This window comes from Podarcis bocagei, assembly GCF_964188305.1.
Source record: "Podarcis bocagei genome assembly, chromosome: Z".
Lineage (NCBI taxonomy): Eukaryota > Metazoa > Chordata > Lepidosauria > Squamata > Lacertidae > Podarcis > Podarcis bocagei.
In genome coordinates this window covers 642,238-662,890 of record NC_138140.1, presented here as the reverse complement: position 1 = coordinate 662,890, position 20,653 = coordinate 642,238, and the positions used below count along the sequence as shown (strand labels likewise).

General features: G+C 46.8%; 1 protein-coding gene across 1 annotated transcript in view; it reads left to right on the top strand.

The window, feature by feature from the left end:
* The first annotated feature begins 4,765 nt into the window (after nucleotides 1-4,765).
* The window catches only part of SPTAN1 (spectrin alpha, non-erythrocytic 1), a 185,565-nt gene continuing 169,677 nt past the window's right edge, over nucleotides 4,766-20,653 (top strand). The window contains exons 1-3 of the mRNA XM_081179155.1: nucleotides 4,766-4,887; nucleotides 11,992-12,231; nucleotides 16,530-16,655. Of these exons, the coding sequence (XP_081035281.1) occupies nucleotides 11,995-12,231; nucleotides 16,530-16,655 (363 nt within the window). The 5' untranslated portion in view covers nucleotides 4,766-4,887; nucleotides 11,992-11,994. The remainder of the gene's footprint in view (nucleotides 4,888-11,991; nucleotides 12,232-16,529; nucleotides 16,656-20,653) is intronic.

The window sequence follows — 20,653 nt, the reverse complement described above, 5'->3', positions numbered from 1 at the left end:
AAGATTCACAAAATGTTTAGGGGTACGCGTACCCCTGCGTACCCCCATAAAAAAGCACTGTTCCTGCTACACCAGAGTGCATTGAGAAAAACTGGTACAATTATTACCAAATAAGACGTATAAACCAGCCCAATGAATTTATGGAGAAATTGGTATTTTTTTGGTGTGTGTGTGGGGGAGTTTTGCAACAAGTTCAACTATTGTCACAAGCCCAGAGATCTGGAACTATAAATCTGGACAGTGGCGTAGCGTGGGGGGTGCAGGGGGGGCCAGCCGCACCGGGTGCAACATCTGGGGGGGGCGCTAATCTAGTGGAAGAGACTCGAGTGCTAAAATCCACGGGTGCTGACAACCCACGCTACGCCACTGAGTCTGGACGCTTTGTGGCACTCGCTCCGGAATATAGCTCTAATGGAGAAAAGTATGTACAGTGGTGCCTCGCAAGACGAAAAGAATCCATTCTGTGATTCTCTTCGTCTAGCGGTTTCTTCGTCTTGCGAAGCAAGCCCATTGACGGATTAGCGCTATTAGTGCCTTTTAGCGGCTTATCTGCTGATCGGATCAGCTGATAAGCGGCTTAGCGGCTTAGAAAAAGGGGGGAAAGGGGGGAAAAACCCGCAGGAACTCGCAAGACATTTTCATCTTGCGAAGCAAGCCCATAGGAGATTCGTTTTGCGAAGCACCTCCAAAACGGAAAACTCTTTCGTCTAGCGAGTTTTCCGTCTTGCGAGGCATTCGTCTTGCGGGGCACCACTGTATAACTTCAGATTTCAACGAGGACTCTGCACTTCAACTGGGAGAAAGCCACACTCGCAGATCTCAGGAGATGCTGGATTTCGGCATCAGACTTGTATGGGGGACCCAAGAACCCTTCTAGAGTCCTTTGCAGGTTCTCCATCGGTCGGAGAAAATCACAGAGGCCAAGCAGAGATGATTGAGAAGCAGAGTAGCTAGTAAGCCAGATCTTTATTGAACTGTTGCAACAAGGTGCTCCCCTCACCCGCAGGAGGAAAGAGGAGGACCCCGAACAAAGGTGTGCCCGTCCATATATTGACATTTCCCCCCAGCATAGCTGTCAAGCGTCCCTTATTTGGCGGGACAGTCCCTTATCCCAGCGCCGTGTCCCGCTGCTGTCCCTTATGGATGGATGTCCCTTAAATTTCCCGGGTTTCAAAGGAAGCAGCTCCTCTCCCTCCCTCCCTGCCGGCCAGGGAGGAGGGAGGCTCCAAGTGTGTTGCTTGGCTGCCCGGTCTGCCCCCCTCTGGCCTCCTCTCACCAGCCTCGGTCCCTGGGAGCCCACCGGGACTGGTGGGAGCCTCAGACCCTTCCACCACCATCCTCCTTGCGACCGCCGAACGGGGCATCTCTGCCTGGGGCCTCCCCTCTGCCCGTTGCCACCGCTAGGCCATACTGCGGCTGTGCCGCCGAAGGACCCGGATGAGATGGGCAGCCTGGCATGGCCTATGAACTGATGAGGAGCCTTGAGAGGAGAGCGAGGGCAAACATAGAGAAATCAGTTCAGAGAGAGGAGGAAGAGGAGGAGGCGGAGGTGTGGGCAGGTGTTCCAGGGGCTACAAGGGAAGGACCGCAAGCGCTTCTCCCATAGATTTGTAGTGGTGGACTAGCATAGATGCTCTGATCTGCGGGTTTACTTCAGGTGCTATTTACCTCCCCCTTCCTCCCGCCCCGCCTGATGGAACTGAGAGCTGCAGATGGAGCACGAGAGAAAAGATACAGAACTGCAGCAGCATCTTTGTAGCTTGGACTTTGTTTTGCGCGAAAAGTGGTTTCCACTTGTAGCTACCGTATTTTTCGCTCTATAACACGCACCCAACCATAACACGCCCGTAGTTTTTAGAGGAGGAGAATCCGTAGGCGTGCCACCCGTAGGCATTCCCTCCATAACACGCACAGACATTTCCCCTTACTTTTTAGGAGGAAAAAAGTGAGTGTTATGGTGCAAAAAATACGGTGTTTAATTGCAGTGTTTCATCGGCTGGTGTCTTGAGCAGCGACCTCTGGAAACGAAGGGCTAAAAACCGGCGCTGCTCTCCCAAATTATTTTAACTTCGTATTTCAGCTGGTTGACTAAAATCCCTTATTTTGGCTGCTGCTCCCTTATTTTCAAGGCTGCTGGCCCCTTATTTTCAAATCTGTAAGTTGACAGCTATGCCCCCCAGATAGGAAAACGAGTGCAGGCAGCCTTTCTGTTTCGGATTTTCGCTGTCCCACAATGCGTACCTTACGCAGTCCTGTGTTTTGAGGGAGGCCAACCTAAGCTAGAAACAGTTGCCTGGGCGAGTTTTCTTTTATGCTGGCTAAGCTTTTGTTTTCCAGCTGCTGCAGGAATTTATGTATAGGTGGTGGTGGGGTTGCCCCTCCAGCAGATCTCATGCACATGCAGCTCACTGCCAAAACCAGCACAATCACCTTTTGTGACTTTTGTGATTTGTCCCCACAAAACACTTCACCGCAGTTTCTTCCTATCTATTCAAAGGGCCTCTGCTGCACGAGACCAAATGTAAGAATTTGCTGACTGGTGTATCTCTGTACTGGCTCACTGGGGAAACTTCCAAAATTCATCTAGATATGTGAGTTCAGCTACTCAGCAGCCCCTCTGCCTGAGGGATAATTCCCGACATCCTGATACCTGAGTGCCGGACAGGGAGCCGTTCCAGAAAGAACAAACCCAGAGTAAGACAAAAGGGTGGGATTAACTTGGCTGGGAAACAGAGAAATGTGAAAATAATAATAATAATAATAATAATAATAATAATAATAATAATAATAATAATAATAATAATAATAATAACAACAATAATAATTTATTTATACCCCACCCATCTGGCTGAGTTTCCCCAGCCACTCTGGGCGGCTCCCAATCAAGTGTTAAAAACAATACAGCATTAAATATTAAAAACTTCCCTAAATATCACTTTTGTTACACTTGATGGGTGTTTGGTGGAGGGCAAGGGGAACCATGGGGCAGGGCCCAGGATGCTCACATCACTGCCACCAGACCTCCCCATTCATGATGTAAACGTGATGTATGAGTGATGTAGTGGGGGGGGTGACATGGCAAATAGAAGGGGAAGAAATGGAGGCAGTGAGAGATTTGACTTTCTTGGGCTCCATGATCACTGCAGATGGTGACAGCAGTCACAAAATTAAAAGGCGCCTGCTTCTTGGGAGAAAAGCAATGACAAACCTAGACAGCATCTTAAAAAGCAGAGACATCACCTTGCCAACAAAGATCCATATAGTAAAAGCCATGGTTTTCCCAGTAGTGATGTATGGAAGTGAGAGCTGGACCATAAAGAAGGCTGATCGCCGAAGAATTTATGCTTTTGAATTCTGGTGCTGGAGGAGACTCTTGAGAGTCTCAAACTTACCTCTACTCATAAACTCTTACCCCAAATTCTGTAACGAATTATTGTGTTACACATATCCTTGTGAGTTTGAGTTTGTAATAATATGAATGCAGTGATGTTATCCTTTCTCCCCCTGCAGTGCAGAAATCTCTAATGATCATCATCATCCTCGGTCTGCCTTTTCCCAGCTACTCTGGGCGGTCCCAGCATAACAACAACAACAACAACAACAATAATGATGATGATGTTATGATTTAGACACCTGCCATGCAGAAATATCTATTATTATTATTATTATTATTATTATTATTATTATTGGTATGATTTAGACGCCTGCCATGCAGAAATCTCTATTATTATTATTATTGGTATGATTTAGACGCCTGCCATGCAGAAATCTCTAATAATAATAATAATAATAATAATATGAATGATAATAATAATAATAATATGCCTTTTCCCAGCCAAATAATGCAGAAAATAAGAATAAGAAAAATAATAATAATATGAATGCAGTAATGTTATGATTTCTACCCCTGCCATGCAGAAATCTCTATTATTATTATTATTATTATTATTATTGGTATAATTTAGACGCCTGCCATGCAGAAATCTCTAATAATAATAATAATAATATAAATGATAATAATAATATGCCTTTTCCCAGCCAAATAATGCAGAAAATAATAATAATAATAATAATAATAATAATAATATGAATGCAGTAATGTTATGATTTCTACCCCTGCCATGCAGAAAATAATAATGATAATAATAATAATAATAATAATAATAATAATAATAATAATATGAATGCAGTAATGTTCCGATTTCTACCCCTGCAATGCAGAAAATAAGAATAAGAAAAATAAGAATAATATGAATGCAGTAATGTTATGATTTCTACCCCTGCCATGCAGAAAATAATAATGATAATAATAATAATATGAATGCAGTTATGTTACGATTTCTAGCTCTGCAATGCACAAAATACTAATTATTATTATTATTATTATTATTAATAATATGAATGCACTAATGTTACGATTTCTCCCCCTGCAATGCAGAAAATAAGAATGAGAAAAAGGAAAATAATAAGAATAAGAATACGAATGCAGTAACGTTGTCATTCCTCCCCCTGCAGTGCAGAAATTTCTAGTCGCCCCCCCCGCCTGCCTTTCCCCAGCAAAATAGGAATATTCCCCAGCGCAATCAATGAGAGCCGAATGACAGCTCTGCAATAGCTCAACCCGGCCGAGGGGGCGGGGGGTGGGTTGCTCCCGCCGCCGGCCAATCCGGCGCCGCCACGTCAGCTCAGCCGGGATCCGCCCTTCGCCCGGGATCGCCTCTGCAGCAGCTGCTAATCTCCCCGCCGCAGACGCCGCTGCGCAGAAGGTCTCCCCCCTTGCGACGAATTTACACCCCTGTTTGTCCCCCTCCTTGCCTTTTCTTCTCCCCTAGCCGACCGGATCCCCACCAGATCCCTACCAGGTCCCCAGCGGGAAGCCCAGAAAAGGTGAGCTAATCCTCCTCCTCCTCTTCATCTTTCCCCAGCCCCCAACAATGGCTTCCCTTTGTCTTCCGGCTGGGCGAGGCCAGCGCAGGGGATCGGGCCCTTTCCCGAAGGATCGAGGCAGGGGATCTGCTCGTGGCAGGGGGGGGTAGGGCGTTTCCCAAAGCATTTTTGCAGGGAATCCGCCCCTTCCCAAGGGATTTTCGCAGGGAATCGGCCCGTGGGAGGAATCGGGCGTTTCCCAGAGCGTTTTTTTGCAAGGAATCTGCCCATTGCAAAGACTCGGGCCCTTTCCCAAAGGATCTAGGCAGGGGATCTGCTCGTGGCGGCGGCGGGGGGTTGGGCGTTTCCCGAAGCACTTTTTTTGCAAGGAATCTTCTTTCTCCCGAAGCCTTTCGGCAGGGGATCGGCCCCTTCCCAAAGGATTCCGGCAGGGGATCTGCTGATTGCAGGGGATCAGGCCCTTCCCAAAAGCTTTATTGGCAACGTTTGCCCTTTTTCAAGGGAAATTCCCTTATTCTGAATAGGATTCCTCGCGAGAAAAGGGGAAAGTGGACAGCTAGGTTTATTGCAGGGAACCCGCCCTTTCCCAAAGCCTTTTTGCAGGTGATCTGCTCATGGCAGGGGATCAGGCCCTTCCCAAAGCTTTTCGGCAGGGAATCTTCCCATTGCACAGAATCTGTCCCTTCCAAAGCTTTGCAAGGGACCTGCTTTTTCCCAAAGCCTTTTGGGCAGGGAATCTGCCCCTCGCAGGGGATCTGCCCCTCCCCAAAGCTTTTTTGGCAAGGGATCTACCTCTTGCAGGGGATCTGTCCTTTCCCAAAGCTTTGCAAGGGATCTGCTGATCCCCAAAGCTTTTTTTTGCATGGAATCTACCCCTTCTAGGGAATCTGCCCTTTCCCAAAGCATTTTTGACAGGGAATCTACCCCTCCCCAAAGGATTTCTGCAGGGATCCAACACATTGTTTGCAGGGAATCTGCCCCTTGCAAGGAATCTGGAGGGAATCTGCTCATGGCAGGGAATCTGCTCATGGCAGGGAATCTGCCCCTTGCAAGGAATCTTCCATTCTATGGCAAGAAAGCTTTTGGGAAGGGCCCAATCCCCTGCAATGGGCAGATTCCCTGCCAAAATCCTTTAGGGAATCTGCCCCTTGCAGGGAATCTTCCCATTGCACAGAATCTGCCCCTTCCCAAAGCTTTGCAAGAAATCTGCTTTTCCCCAAAGCTTTCTTTTTTGCAAGGAATCTGCTCCTGGCAGGGGATCGGGCCCTTCCCAAAGCTTTTTTGGCAAGGAATCTACCCCTTCCAGGGAACCGGCTTTTTCCCAAAGCCTTTTTGCAGGGAATCTGCCCTGTGCAAGGAATCTTCCCCTCGCAAGGGATCTGCCCCTTTCCAAAGCTTTTTTTGGCAAGGAATCTACCCCTTCCAGGGAACCGGCTTTTACCCAAAGCCTTTTTGCAGGGAATCAACCCATTCCTATAGCTTGTTTGCAGGGAATCTGCCCCTTTCAGGGAATCCACCCTCTCCAAAGTATTTTTGCAGGGAATCTGCCCCCTCCCTAAGCATTTTTGGCAAGGAATCTGTCCTTTTACAAAGCACTTTTGCAGGGAATCAACCCATTCCTATAGCTTGTTTGCAGGGAATCCGCCCTTTCCCAAAGGGTTTTTGCAGGGAATCTGCTCCTGGCAGGGGATCAGGCCCTTTCCCAAAGCCTTTTTGGCAGGGAATCTACCCCTTCTAGGGAATCTGCTTTCCCCCCAAGCTTTTTTGCAGGGAATCTGCTCAGGGCAGGGAATCAGCCCCTTCCCACAGGATTTCTGCGGGGAATCAACCCATTCCTATAGCTTGTTTGGAGGGAATCTGCCCCTGGCAGGGAATCTGCCCCTTCCCAAAGCTTTGCAAGGAATCCTCTTTCTCCCAAAGGATCTTTGCAGGGAATCTGCTCATTGCAGGGAATCTGCCCCTTCCCAAAGGATCTTTGCAGGGAATCTGCTCAGGGCAGGGAATCAGACCCTTGCCAAAGTATTTTTGCAGGGAATCTGCCCCTTTCCAAAGGATTTCTGCATGGAATCTGCTTTTCCCCCAAAGCTTTTTTGGCAAGGAATCTACCCCTTCTAGGGAATCTGCTTTTTCCCCAAAGCCTTTTTGGCAGGAAATCTGCCCTGTGCAAGGAATCTTCCCCTCGCAGGGGATCTGCCCCTTCCCAAAGCTTTTTTGGCAAGGGATCTACCCCTTTTAGGGAATCGGCTTTCCCCCAAAGCCTTTTTGCAGGGAATCAACCCATTCCTATAGCTTGTTTGCAGGGAATCCGCCCTTTCCCAAAGGGTTTTTGCAGGGAATCTGCTCCTGGCAGGGGATCGGGCCCTTTCCCAAAGCCTTTTGGGCAGGGAATCTGCCCACGGCACGGAATCTGTCCCTTCCCAAAGCTTTGCAAGGGATCAGCCCTTTTATGAAAGCTTTGCAAGGGATCTGCCCTTTCCCACAGGATTTCTGCAAGAGATCCGCCCTTTCCCAATGGATCTCTGCAGGGAATCTTTCCTTTCCCAAAGCATTTTCTCTGCAAGGAATCAACTCTTTCCCAAAGCTTTGCAAGGGACCCTCCCTTTTCCAACGGATTTCTGCAAGGGATCCACCTTTCCCAAAGGATCTCTCCAGGGGATCCACCTTTTCCAAACCTTTTTTTATTTTCCTTCAGCCAGAAAACGCAAAATAAACAGCCCTTTTTTCCAAATCAGCTGCGCTGTCAAAAATGGCGTTGGCAGAAATCTCCTTTTGCAGCAGGGATCTGTTAACCCTTTCCGCTTTAAAAAAAATCCCTGATTCCCAACTCGGATCTCATTTTGCCTTTGGAAAAATCCTGGTTTTCCATTGGTGGTTTCGAAGATAATCTCCTTTTCCAATTGGATGTGATTCTGGGTTTTTAAAAAATATATCTATTTTCAGCTTTTATTCTGGTTAAAATATATATAATTTTCAGCTTGCGTTTTATCCTGGTTTAATATATATATAATTTTCAGCTTGCGTTTCATCCTGGTTTAAAATATACAGAATTTTTCCCTTTCCTCTTAATTCTGGTTTTCCTATTGGATTTGATTCTGGTTTTTAAATATATATAGAATTTCCCAATTGCATTTGATTCTGGTTTTTAAATATATATAGAATTTCCCCCTTGCAGCTTAATTCTGGTTTTCAATTGGATTTGATTCTGGTTTAAAATATATAGAATTTTCGTCCTGCATTTTATCCAGGTTTAAAATATATAGTTCTCAGCTTGCAATGAGGATGATGAAGGAAGGAGGGAAGGAAGGAAGGATGGAAGGAGGGAGGGAAGGAAGGAAGGAGGGAGGGAGGGAGGGAGGGAGGGAGGGAAGGAAGGAAGGAAGGAAGGAAGGAGGGATGGAAGGAGGGATGGAAGGAAGGAAGGAAGGAAGGAAGGAAGGAAGGAAGGAAGGAAGGAGGAAATAGGAAATGAAGGAAGGGAGGAAGGATGGGTGGAAGGAAGGAAGGATTAAAGGAAGGAGGGAAGGAAGGAAGGATGGAAGGAGGGAGGGAAGGAAGGATGGAAGGAAGGAGGGAGGGAAGGAAGGAAGGAGGGAGGGAGGGAAGGAAGGAAGGAAGGAAGGAAGGAGGGAGGGAGGGAAGGAAGGAAGGAAGGAAGGAACGAAGGAAGGAAGGAAGGAGGGAGGGATGGAAGGAGGGAAGGAAGGAAGGAGGGAGGGAGGGAAGGAAGGAAGGAAGGAAGGAAGGAAGGAAGGAAGGAGGGAGGAAAGGAAGGAAGGATGGAAGGAAGGAAGGAAGGAAGGAAGGAAGGAGGGATGGAAGGAAGGAAGGGAGGATTAAAGGAAGGAAGGATTAAAGGAAGGAGGGAGGGATGGATGAATGAATGGAAGGAAGGAAGGAAGGAAGGAGGGCGGGAAGGAAGTATTGATGGAGGGAAGGAGGGATGGAAGAAAGGAAGGAAGGGAGGGAGGAAGGATGGAAGGAGGAAATGAAGGAAGGGAGGAAGGATGGATAGATGGAAGGAGGAAATGAAGGAAGGGAGGAAGGATGGATGGATGGATGGAAGGAAGGAAGGAGGAAAGGAAGGAAGGAAGGAAGGAAGGAAGGAAGGAAGGAAGGAAGGAAGGTTTAAAATATATAGTTTATTCTGGTTTAAAATGTATACATTTCTCAGCTTGCGTTTTATCCTGCCAGCAGCCTGCCCCACACTCCTGAGCTGCCCCACTCTTCTGAGCTGCCCCACACTTCTGGGCTGCTGAATGGGGATATGTGGGGCTGCTCTGCCCCACACTCCTGGGCTGCTGAATGGGGATATGGGGCCAGCAGCCTGCCCCACACACCTGGGCTGCCCCACACTCCTGGGCTGCTGAATGGGGATATGGGGGCTGCTCTGCCCTATGGTCGGGTGCGACCCATAGAGCGAAAAATACGGTATTTCCTCTTCCTTTCATTTGCCCTCTTTTCCTTTCACTTCATCTTGTTTCCCCTTTTCCCCTTGCATTTGCCCTCTCACTTCCTCTTATTTGCTCTCACTTCCTTTCAATTTTCCTCGTTTCTTCTTATTTGCCCTCTCACTTCCTTTCCTTTGCCCTCGCTTTTCCTCTCCCCCTCATTTCCTCTCACTTCCTTTCCTTTGCCCTCTCTTTTCTCTCGCTTCCCCTCTTTTCCTCTTATTTCCCCTCTCATTTCCTTTCCTTTGCCCTCTCTTTTCTCTCGCTTCCCCTCTTTTCCTCTTATTTGCCCTCTCACTTCCTCTCACATCCCCTCGTTTCCTTTCTTTTGTCCTCTCATTTCCTTTCCTTTGCCCTCTCTTTTCTCTCGCTTCCCCTCTTTTCCTCTTATTTCCCCTCTCACTTCCTTTCCTTTGCCCTCTCTTCTCTCGCTTCCCCTCTTTTCCTCTTATTTGCCCTCTCACTTCCTTTCCTTTGCCCTCGCTTTTCCTCTCCCCCTCATTTCCTCTCACTTCCTTTCATTTGCCCTCTCACTTCCTTTCATTTGCCCTCTTTTCCTCTCATATCCTCTCGCTTCCTCTCATTTCCCCTCACTTCCTCTCATTTGCTCTCTCACGTCCTTTCCTTTGCCCTCATTTTTCCTCTCGTTTCCCCTCGTTTCCCCATTTCCATGGGAGGAACTTTGGGAGGAGGAAGTGAGGGGAAATGGGAGGAAACAAGAGGGCAAGGGAAAGGAAATGAGAGGAAACGAGAGGAAAAGAGGGAAAATGAAAAGAAATGAGAGGAAGTCAGAGGAAAAGAGGAAAAGAAAGGAAGTGAGAGGACCAATAAGAGGAAATGAGGGAAAATGAAAGGAAGTGAGAGGGCAAATGGAAGAAAATGATGGGAAGCGAGAGGAAATGAGAGGAAAGTGAGGGGGAAAGAGAGGGCAAATGAAAGGAAGTGAGAGGGCAAATAAGAGGAAATGAGAGGGCAAATGAAAGGAAGTGAGAGGGCAAATAAGAGGAAATGAGAGGGCAAATGAAAGGAAGTGAGGGGAAATGAGAGGAAAAGAGGGCAAATGAAAGGAAGTGAGAGCAAATAAGAGGAAAAATGAGGGCAAATGAAAGGAAGTGAGGGGAAATAGGAGGAAGCGAGAGGAAAAGAGAGGAAATGAGAGGAAAAGAGGGCAAATGAAAGGAAGTGAGGGGAAATGGGAGGAAGCGCGAGGAAAAGAGAGGGGAAATGAAAGGAAGAGGAATAGAGAGGAAAAGAGGGCAAATGAGAGGAAGTGAGAGGAAATGAGGAAATGAGAGGAAAAGAGGGCAAATGAAAGGAAAAGAGGAAAAGTGGGCAAATGAGAGGAAGTGAGGGGGAAAGAGAGGGCAAATGAAAGGAAGTGAGAGGGCAAATAAGAGGAAATGAGAGGGCAAATGAAAGGAAGTGAGAGGGCAAATAAGAGGAAATGAGAGGGCAAATGAAAGGAAGTGAGGGGAAATGAGAGGAAAAGAGGGCAAATGAAAGGAAGTGAGAGCAAATAAGAGGAAAAATGAGGGCAAATGAAAGGAAGTGAGGGGAAATAGGAGGAAGCGAGAGGAAATGAGAGGAAATGAGAGGAAAAATGAGGGCAAATGAAAGGAAGTGAGGGGAAATGGGAGGAAGCGAGAGGAAAAGAGAGAGGAAATGAGGGCAAATCAACGGTAGGACCGCCATCTTTTGACCCCAGACCCTTTTTCACTTCCAGACCATGGATCTCTCCGGGATGAAGGTTCTGGAGAGGAAGTGAGGGGAAACAGGAGGAAGCGAGAGGGCAAATGAAAGGAAGTGAGAGAGCGAAAAAGAGGAAAAGAGGACAAATGAAAGGAAGTGAGAGGGGAAATGAAAGGAAATGAGGCGAAATGGGAGGAAGCGAGAGGAAAAGAGAGGACAAATGAAAGGAAGTGGGAGGGGAAATGAAAGGAAGTGAGAGCAAGTAAGTGAAAAGAGAGGGCGAATAGGAAATGAGGGGAAACAAGAGGAAGTGAGAGGACAAAGGAAAGGAAATCAGAGGGGAAATGAGAGAGCAAATGAAAAGAGGGGAAATGAGAGAAAAAGAGAGGGCAAAGGAAAGAAAGTGGGGAAATGAAAGGAAGTGAGAGGAAAGGAGAGGAAGTGGGGAAATGAGAGGAAGTGAGAGGGCAAATGAAAGGAAGTGGGAGGGTAAATGAAAGGAAGTGAGAGGGCGAATGAGAGGAAAAGAGGGCAAATGACCTCCATATTTTGAGGGAGAACCTCCATCTTTTGAGGGAGAACTTCTTGGAAATCCATGGTAGGACCTCCATCTTTTGATGGTTGGACCTCCATATTTTGATGGAGAACCTCCATATTTTGATGGAGGACCTCCATAATTTGACAGGGAACCTCCATATTTTGACGGAGAACCTCCATCTTTTGATGGAGAACTTCCATATTTTGATGCAGAACCTCCATATTTTCATGGAGAACCTCTTGGAAATCCATGGTAGGACCTCCATCTTTTGATGGTAGGACCTCCATCTTTTGATGGTAGGACCTCCATCTTTTGATGGAGAACCTCTTGGAAATCCATGGTAGGACCTCCATCTTTTGATGGTAGGACCTCTCGGAAATCCATGGTAGGACCTCCATCGTTTGACCCCTGACCCTCTTCCACTTCCAGATCATGGATCTCTCCGGGGTGAAGGTTCTGGAGACGGCGGAGGACATCCAGGAGCGGCGCCAGCAGGTCCTGGACCGCTACCACCGCTTCAAGGAGTTGTCCACCCTGCGGCGCCAGAAGCTGGAGGATTCCTACCGCTTCCAGTTCTTCCAGCGCGACGCCGACGAGCTGGAGAAGTGGATCCAGGAGAAGCTCCAGGTGGCCTCGGACGAGAGCTACAAGGATCCCACCAACCTGCAGGTAGGGGGGACCAAGGGGGATCTAGTCGGACCCACCAGAGTGCCGGAATCAGGAGCGAGAAGGAAAGAATCTTGACTGGGATCTTGCTTATGGGATCTTGACTGGGATCTATTGTGGCACCTTGATTATGGGATCTCTTATGGGATCTTGCTTATGGGATCTTGACTGGGATCTCTTATGGGGTCTTGGTTCTCAAATTATGGGATCTGGACAGAGAATTAGAGAGTCCTTGAGCTGGAAGGGATCCAGGGGTCATCTAGCCTGACCCACCAGAAGGCAGGAATCTGGAGCGAGAATTTGAGGATCTCGGCGGGGATCTATTGTGGCACCTTGATTATGGGACCTCGAAGGGATCTATTGTGGAATTTTGACTGGGATCTCTTATGGGATCTTGACTGGGATCTCTTATGGGGTCTTGGTTCTCAAATTATGGGATCTGGACAGAGAATTAGAGAGTCCTTGAGCTGGAAGGGATCCAGGGGTCATCTAGCCTGACCCACCAGAAGGCAGGAATCTGGAGCGAGAATTTGAGGATCTCGGTGGGGATCTATTGTGGCACCTTGATTATGGGACCTCGAAGGGATCTATTGTGGAATTTTGGCTGGGATCTCTTATGGGATCTTGACTGGGATCTCTTATGGGGTCTTGGTTCTCAAATTATGGGATCTGGACAGAGAATTAGAGAGTCCTTGAGCTGGAAGGGATCCATGGGAAACCTAGTCTGACCCACCAGAATTCAGGAATCTGGAGCGAGAATTCGAGGATCTCGACTGGGATCTATTATGGCACCTTGGTTATGGGGTCTCCAAGGGATCTATTGTGGGATCTTGATTGGGATCTATTATGGGATCTTGATTGGGATCTATTATGGGATCTTGGTTCTCAGATTATGGGATTTGGACAGAGAATTAGAGAGTCCTTGAGCTGGAAGGGATCCATGGGAAACCTAGTCTGACCCACCAGGATGCAGGAATCTGGAGCGAGAATTCGAGGATCTTGACTGGGATCTATTATGGCACCTTGGTTGTGGGATCTTGAAGGGATCTATTATGGGATCTTGATTGGGATCTATTATGGGATCTTGACTGGGATCTCTTATGGATCTTGACTGGGATCTCTTATGGGATCTTGGTTCTCAAATTATGGGATCTGGACAGAGAATTAGAGAGTCCTTGAACTGGAAGGGATCCATGGGTCATCTAGTCTGACCCACCAGAGTGCCGGAATCAGGAGCGAGAATTCAAGAATCACGACTGGGATCTATTATGGCACCTTGATTACTGGATCTCAAAGGGATCTATTATGGGATCTTGATTGGGATCTTGATTGGGATCTATTATGGGATCTTGGTTCTCAAATTATGGGATCTGGACAGAGAATTAGAGAGTCCTTGAGCTGGAAGGGATCCATGGGAAACCTAGTCTGACCCACCAGAAGGCAGGAATCTGGAGCAAAAATTCGAGAATCTGGACTGGGATCTATTATGGCACCTTGATTATGGGATCTATTATGGGATCTTGATTGGGATCTATGATGGGATCTTGATTCTCAGATTATGGGATCTGGACAGAGAATTAGAGAGTCCTTGAGCTGGAAGGGATCCAGGGGTCATCTAGTCTGACCCACCAGAGTGCCGGAATCAGGAGTGAGAATTTGAGGATCTCGACTGGGATCTATTATGGGATCTTGCTTATGGGATCTTGATTGGGATCTCTTATGGGATCTTGCTTATGGGATCTTGACTGGGATCTCTTATGGGATCTTGATTCTCAAATTATGGGATCTGGACAGAGAATTAGAGAGTCCTTGAGCTGGAAGGGATCCAGGGGTCATCTAGTCTGACCCACCAGAATGCCGGAATCTCAAGCGAGAATTTGAGGATCTTGACTGGGATCTATTATGGCACTGTGATTAGGGGATCTCGACTGGGATCTATTATGGCACCTTGATTATGGGATCTGGACAGCGGATTTATAGAATCTCATCTGAGATTTATTGAATCTTGACCGAGAATTCTGGGATCTTGACTGAGTATTATGGAATTTCGACCGAAAATCATAGAATTACGACCGAGAATTCCAGAATCTCGACCGAGAATTCCAGAATCTCGACTGAGATTTATAGAATCTCAACTGAGATTTAGAAAATCTGAACTGAGATTTAGAAAATCTCGACAGAATGATGGAATCTCAACTGAAAATTATTGAATCTCGACCAAAAACCATAGAATTTTGACTAAGAATCATAGAATTTTGACTAAAAATCATAGAATTTTGACTAAAAATCGTAGAATTTTGACTAAAAATCATAGAATCTCGACAGAATTCTGGAATCTCAACTGAAAATGATAGAATCTCGACCAAAAACCATAGAATTTTGACTAAAAATCATAGAATTTTGACTAAAAATCATAGAATCTTGACAGAATTCTGGAATCTCAACTGAAAATGATAGAATCTCGACCAAAAACCATAGAATTTTGACTAAAAATCGTAGAATTTTGACTAAAAATCATAGAATCTCGACAGAATTCTGGAATCTCAACTGAAAATGATAGAATCTCGACCAAAAACCACAGAATTTTGACTAAAAATCATAGAATCTCGACAGAATTCTGGAATCTCAACGGAAAATGATAGAATCTCGACCAAAAACCATAGAATTTTGACTAAAAATCGTAGAATTTTGACTAAAAATCGTAGAATCTCGACAGAATTCTGGAATCTCAACTGAAAGTAATAGAATCTCGACCAAAAACCATAGAATTTTGACTAAAAATCGTAAAATTTTGACTAAAAATCATAGAATCTCAACAGAATTCTGGAATCTCAACTGAAAATGATAGAATCTCGACCAAAAACCATAGAATTTTGACTAAAAATCGTAGAATTTTGACTAAAAATAATAGAATCTCGACAGAATTCTGGAATCTCAACTGAAAATGATAGAATCTCGACCAAAAACCATAGAATTTTGACTAATAATCATAGAATTTTGACTAAAAATCATAGAATTTTGGCTAAAAATCGTAGAATTTTGACTAAAAATCGTAGAATTTTGACTAAAAATCATAGAATCTCGACAGAATTCTGGAATCTCAACTGAAAGTGATAGAATCTCGACCAAAAACCATAGAATTTTGACTAAAAATCGTAGAATTTTGACTAAAAATCATAGAATCTCAACAGAATTCTGGAATCTCAACTGAAAATGATAGAATCTCGACCAAAAACCATAGAATTTTGACTAAAAATCGTAGAATTTTGACTAAAAATCATAGAATTTTGACTAAAAATCGTAGAATTTTGACTAAAAATCGTAGAATTTTGACTAAAAATCATAGAATCTCGACAGAATTCTGGAATCTCAACGGAAAATGATAGAATCTCGTCCAAAAACCATAGAATTTTGACTAAAAATCGTAGAATTTTGACTAAAAATCATAGAATCTCAACAGAATTCTGGAATCTCAACTGAAAATGATAGAATCTCGACCAAAAACCATAGAATTTTGACTAATAATCATAGAATTTTGACTAAAAATCATAGAATTTTGACTAAAAATTGTAGAATTTTGACTAAAAATCATAGAATCTCAACAGAATGATGGAATCTCAACTGAAAATGATAGAATCTCGACCAAAAACCATAGAATTTTGACTAAAAATCGTAGAATTTTGACTAAAAACCATAGAATTTTGACTAAAAATTGTAGAATTTTGACTAAAAATCATAGAATCTCAACAGAATGATGGAATCTCAACTGAAAATGATAGAATCTTGACCAAAAACCATAGAATTTTGACTAAAAATCATAGAATTTTGACTAAAAATCATAGAATTTTGACTAAAAATCGTAGAATTTTGACTAAAAATCATAGAATCTCGACAGAATTCTGGAATCTCAACTGAAAATGATAGAATTTTGACCAAAAACCATAGAATTTTGACTAAAAATCATAGAATTTTGACTAAAAACCATAGAATTTTGACTAAAAATTGTAGAATTTTGACTAAAAATCATAGAATCTCAACAGAATGATGGAATCTCAACTGAAAATGATAGAATCTCGACCAAAAACCATAGAATTTGACTAAAAATCATAGAATTTTGACTAAAAATCTTAGAATTTTGACTAAAAATCGTAGAATTTTGACTAAAAATCGTAAATTTTGATCCAAATTATGGAATTTCGACCGAGAATCGTGGAATCTTGACCGCGAATCATATCCCTCGAGTCTCACGGGACCCCGGGGTCATCTAGTCTGACCCGCCCCAATCTCCGCCCCTTTTCCAGGGCAAGTTGCAGAAGCACCAAGCCTTTGAGGCCGAGGTCCAAGCCAATGCGGGCGCCATTGTCAAACTGGACGAGACTGGGAACCAGATGATGAACGAGGGGCATTTCGCCAGCGAAACCATCCGGGTGAGGATTTGAACCCGTTTCCCCCCCACATTTTGAGTGGTTTTGCCCCAAATGTCGGATTGGGTGGTAGGAGGAGGTGGAGTCAGGGAGGGAGAGGAGGCGGAGTCAGGGAGGGAGGTGGTGGAGAGAGGGAGAGGAGGCGGAGTCCATCTGGGTGAGGATTTGACCCCGTTTCCCCCCCACATTTTGAGTGGTTTTGCCCCAAATGTCGGATTGGGTGGTAGGAGGAGGTGGAGTCAGGGAGGGAGAGGAGGCGGAGTCAGGGAGGGAGGAGGTGGAGAGAGGGAGGGAGAGGAGGCGGAGTCAGGGAGGGAGAGGAGGCGGAGTCAGGGAGGAGGTGGAGAGAGGGAGAGGAGGCGGAGTCAGGGAGGGAGGAGGTGGAGAGAGGGAGGGAGAGGAGGCGGAGTCAGGGAGGGAGGAGGTGGAGAGAGGGAGGGAGAGGAGGTGGAGTCAGGGAGGGAGAGGAGGCGGAGTCAGGGAGAGAGAGGTGGGGCAAGGGAAGGAGAGGAGTCAGGGAGGGAGGAGGCGGAGTCAGGGAGGGAGAGGAGGTGGAGTCAGGCAGGGAAAGGAGGTGGAGTCAGGGAAGGAGAGGAGGCAGAGTCAGGGAGGGAGAGGAGGTGGAGTCAGGGAGAGGTGGAGTCAGGGAGGGAGAGGAGGTGGAGTCAGGGAGGAAGAGGAGGTGGAGTCAGGGAAGGAGAGGAGGCAGAGTCAGGGAGGGAGGAGGTGGAGAGAGGGAGAGGAGGCGGAGTCAGGGAGGGAGAGGAGGCGGAGTCAGGGAAGGAGAGGAGGCGGAGTCAGGGAGGGAGAGGAGATGGAGTCAGGGAGGGAGAGAAGGCGGAGTCAGGGAGGGAGGAGGTGGAGAGAGGGAGGGAAAGGAGGTGGAGTCAGGGAGGGAGGAGGTGGAGTCAGGGAGGGAGAGGAGGCGGGGTCAGGGAGGGAGAGGAGGCAGAAGCGGAGGGAGAGGAGGTGGAGTCAGGGAGGGAAAGGAGGCGGAGTCAGGGAAGGAGAGGAGTCAGGGAGGGAAAGGAGGCGGAGTCAGGGAAGGAGAGGCGGGGCCAGGGAAGGAGAGGAGGTGGGGTCAGGGAGGGAGGAGGTGGAGTCAGGGAAGGAGAGGAGTCAGGAAGGGAGAGGAGGCGGAGTCAGGGAGGGAGAGGTGGGGCAAGGGAAGGAGAGGAGGTGGAGACAGGGAGGGAGAGGCGGGGCCAGGGAAGGAGAGGAGGTGGGGTCAAGGAGGGAGAGGAGGCGGAGCCAGGGAGAGGCGGAGTCAGGTAGGGAGAGGAGTCAGAGAGGAAGGAGAGGCGGAGTCAGGGAGGGAAAGGAGGTGGAGTCAGGGAGGGAGGAGGCGGAGTCAGGGAGGGAGAGTGTGTGTGTGTGTGTGTGTGTGTGTGTGTGTGTACACAGACATGTACATACACACAGACACATATAAATATATACACACACACACATGTGCACACATCCTCCTTGGCCCCCGGGGATTCTGGGAGTTGTCGTTTCCTAACCTGCTGTCTTTTGGCGCCCCAGTCTTTCACGCCCTACCGGACGGCCCAGCGCCCCATCGTCACCGTCGTCCAAGTGGGGGCGCACCTGCGAGTAGGTGGAGCGTTGCCTCCCTGGGAGGGTGCCAGCCTGGATTTTCCTGGAATGCCCTCTCGTTTCCTCTCGTTTGAACTCTTACTTCCTCTCGTTTGCACTCTCGTTTCCTCTCGTTTGCCCTCTCGTTTCCTCTCGTTTGAACTCTCGTTTCCTCTCGTTTGCCCTCTCATTTCCTCTCGTTTGCCCTCTCGTTTCCTCTCGTTTGCCCTCTCCTTTCCTCTCGTTTGCCCTCTCATTTCCTCTGGTTTGCCCTCTTGTTTCCTCTCGTTTGCCCTCTCGTTTGAACTCTCATTTCCTCTCGTTTGCCCTCTCGTTTCCCCTCATTTCCTTTCATTTGCCCTCTCACTTCCTTTTGTTTGCCCTCTCATTTCCTCTCGTTTGCCCTCTCGTTTCCTCTCGTTTGAACTCTCGTTTCCTCTCGTTTGCCCTCTCGTTTCCTCTCGTTTGCCCTCTCGTTTCCTCTCATTTGCCCTCTCGTTTCCTCTCTTTTGCCCTCTCGTTTCCTCTCGTTTGCCCTCTCACTTCCGTTTGTTTGCCCTCTCGTTTCCTCTCGTTTGCCCCCTCGTTTTGTTTGGTTTGCCCGTTTCCTCTTGCTTGCCCTCTCGTTTCCTTTGTCCTCTTTTCCTCTCGTTTCCCCTCATTTCCTTTCATTTGCCCTCTCACTTCCTTTTGTTTGCCCTCTCGTTTCCTCTCGTTTGAACTCTCATTTCCTCTCGTTTGCCCTCTCGTTTCCTCTCGTTTGAACTCGTTTGATTGACGGCCGCCATTTCCTCCCTTCCAGACCCGGATGCAGGAACTCCACCGCCTGTTATTTTCCCTGTATTTTCTTCTTTTCCCCCTTTATTTCCCCTCTCACTTCCTCTCCTTTCCCCTCACTTCTTTTCCTTTGTCCTCTTGTTTCCTCTTATTTGCCCTCTCACTTCCCTTCACTTCCTTTCATTTGCCCCCTCTTTTCCCCTTATTTCCTCTTATTTGCCCTCTCACTTCCTTTCCTTTGCCCTCTCACTTCCTCTCCTTTCCCGTCACTTCCTTTCATTTCCCCTCTCCCTCTCCTTTTCCCTCACTTCCTTTCATTTCCCCTCTCTTTTCCTCTTATTTCCCCTCTCCCTCTCATTTCCCCTGTTTCCTCTCATTTCCTGTTCTTTGCCCTCCCCCTTTGCTTCCCCTTTTCCTCTTCTTTGCCTTCTCCCTTCCTTTCATTTTTCCTCGCTTCCTCTCCCTTTTCATTTCTCCCTTCCTTTCATTTCCCCTCCCCCTTCCTTTCACTTGCCCTCTTCTTTCTCCTCATTTCCTTTCATTTCCTTTTTTTTTTTTAAAAAGATATTTATTGAAAGTTTCCAAGATATAACAGGAAAATTTCATTTCCCCTCTCTTTTCCTCTCACTTCCTCATTTCCTATTTCTCCTCTCACTTCCTTTCCTTTCCCGTCTCATTTCCTCTCCTTTGCACTCTCACGTCCTTTTCTTTGCCCTCTCCTTCCCTCTCAACCTCGATTGACAGACGCCTTTGATTTCCAACCAGACGATGTGCATGCTCTATTGATCGATTGATCAATTGATTGATTGATTGATTGACGGCCGCCATTTCCTCCCTTCCAGACCCGGATGCAGGAACTCCACCGCTTGTGGGAACTTCTCCTGGAAAAGACCCGGGAAAAGGGGGTCAAGCTCCTCCAGGCCCAGAAACTCGTCCAATACCTTTCATTTGCCCTCTCTTTTCCTCTCTTTCCCCTCTTTTCCTCTTCTTTGTTCTCTCAATTCCTTTCATTTATCTTCTTTTCCTCTTCTTTGTCCTCTCTTTCCTCATTTCCTTTCCCCTCTCCTTTCCCCTCATTTCCTTTCATTTGCACTCTCTTTTCCTCTTCTTTGCCCTCTCACTTCCTGTTATTTGTCCACTCGCTTCCAATTTTCCTCTTCTTTGCCTTCTCACTTCCTTTCATTTTTCCTCTCTTTTCCTCTCTTTTCCACTCACTTCCTTTCATTTCCCCTCTCACTTCCTCTCGCTTCTCCTCACTACCTTTCATTTCCCCTCTCTTTTCCTCTTTGTCTTCTCACTTCCTTTCATTTTTCCTCTTCTTTGCCCTCACTTCCTTTCATTTCCCTCTCATTTCCTCTCATTCCCCATCATTTGTCCCCTCGCTTCCTCTCGCTTCCCCTTTTCCTCTTCTTTGCCTTCTCACTTCCCTTCATTTTTCCTCTTTTCCTCTCACTTCCTCTCCTTTCCCCTCACTTCCTCTCCTTTCCCCTCACTTCCTCTCCTTTCCCCTCACTTCCTCTCGCTTCCCCCTCACTTCCTCTCGCTTCCCCTCACTTCCTCTCCTTTCCCCTCTCGCTTCCCCTCACTTCCTCTCCTTTCCCCTCACTTCCTCTCCTTTGCCCTCTCGCTTCCCCTCACTTCCTCTC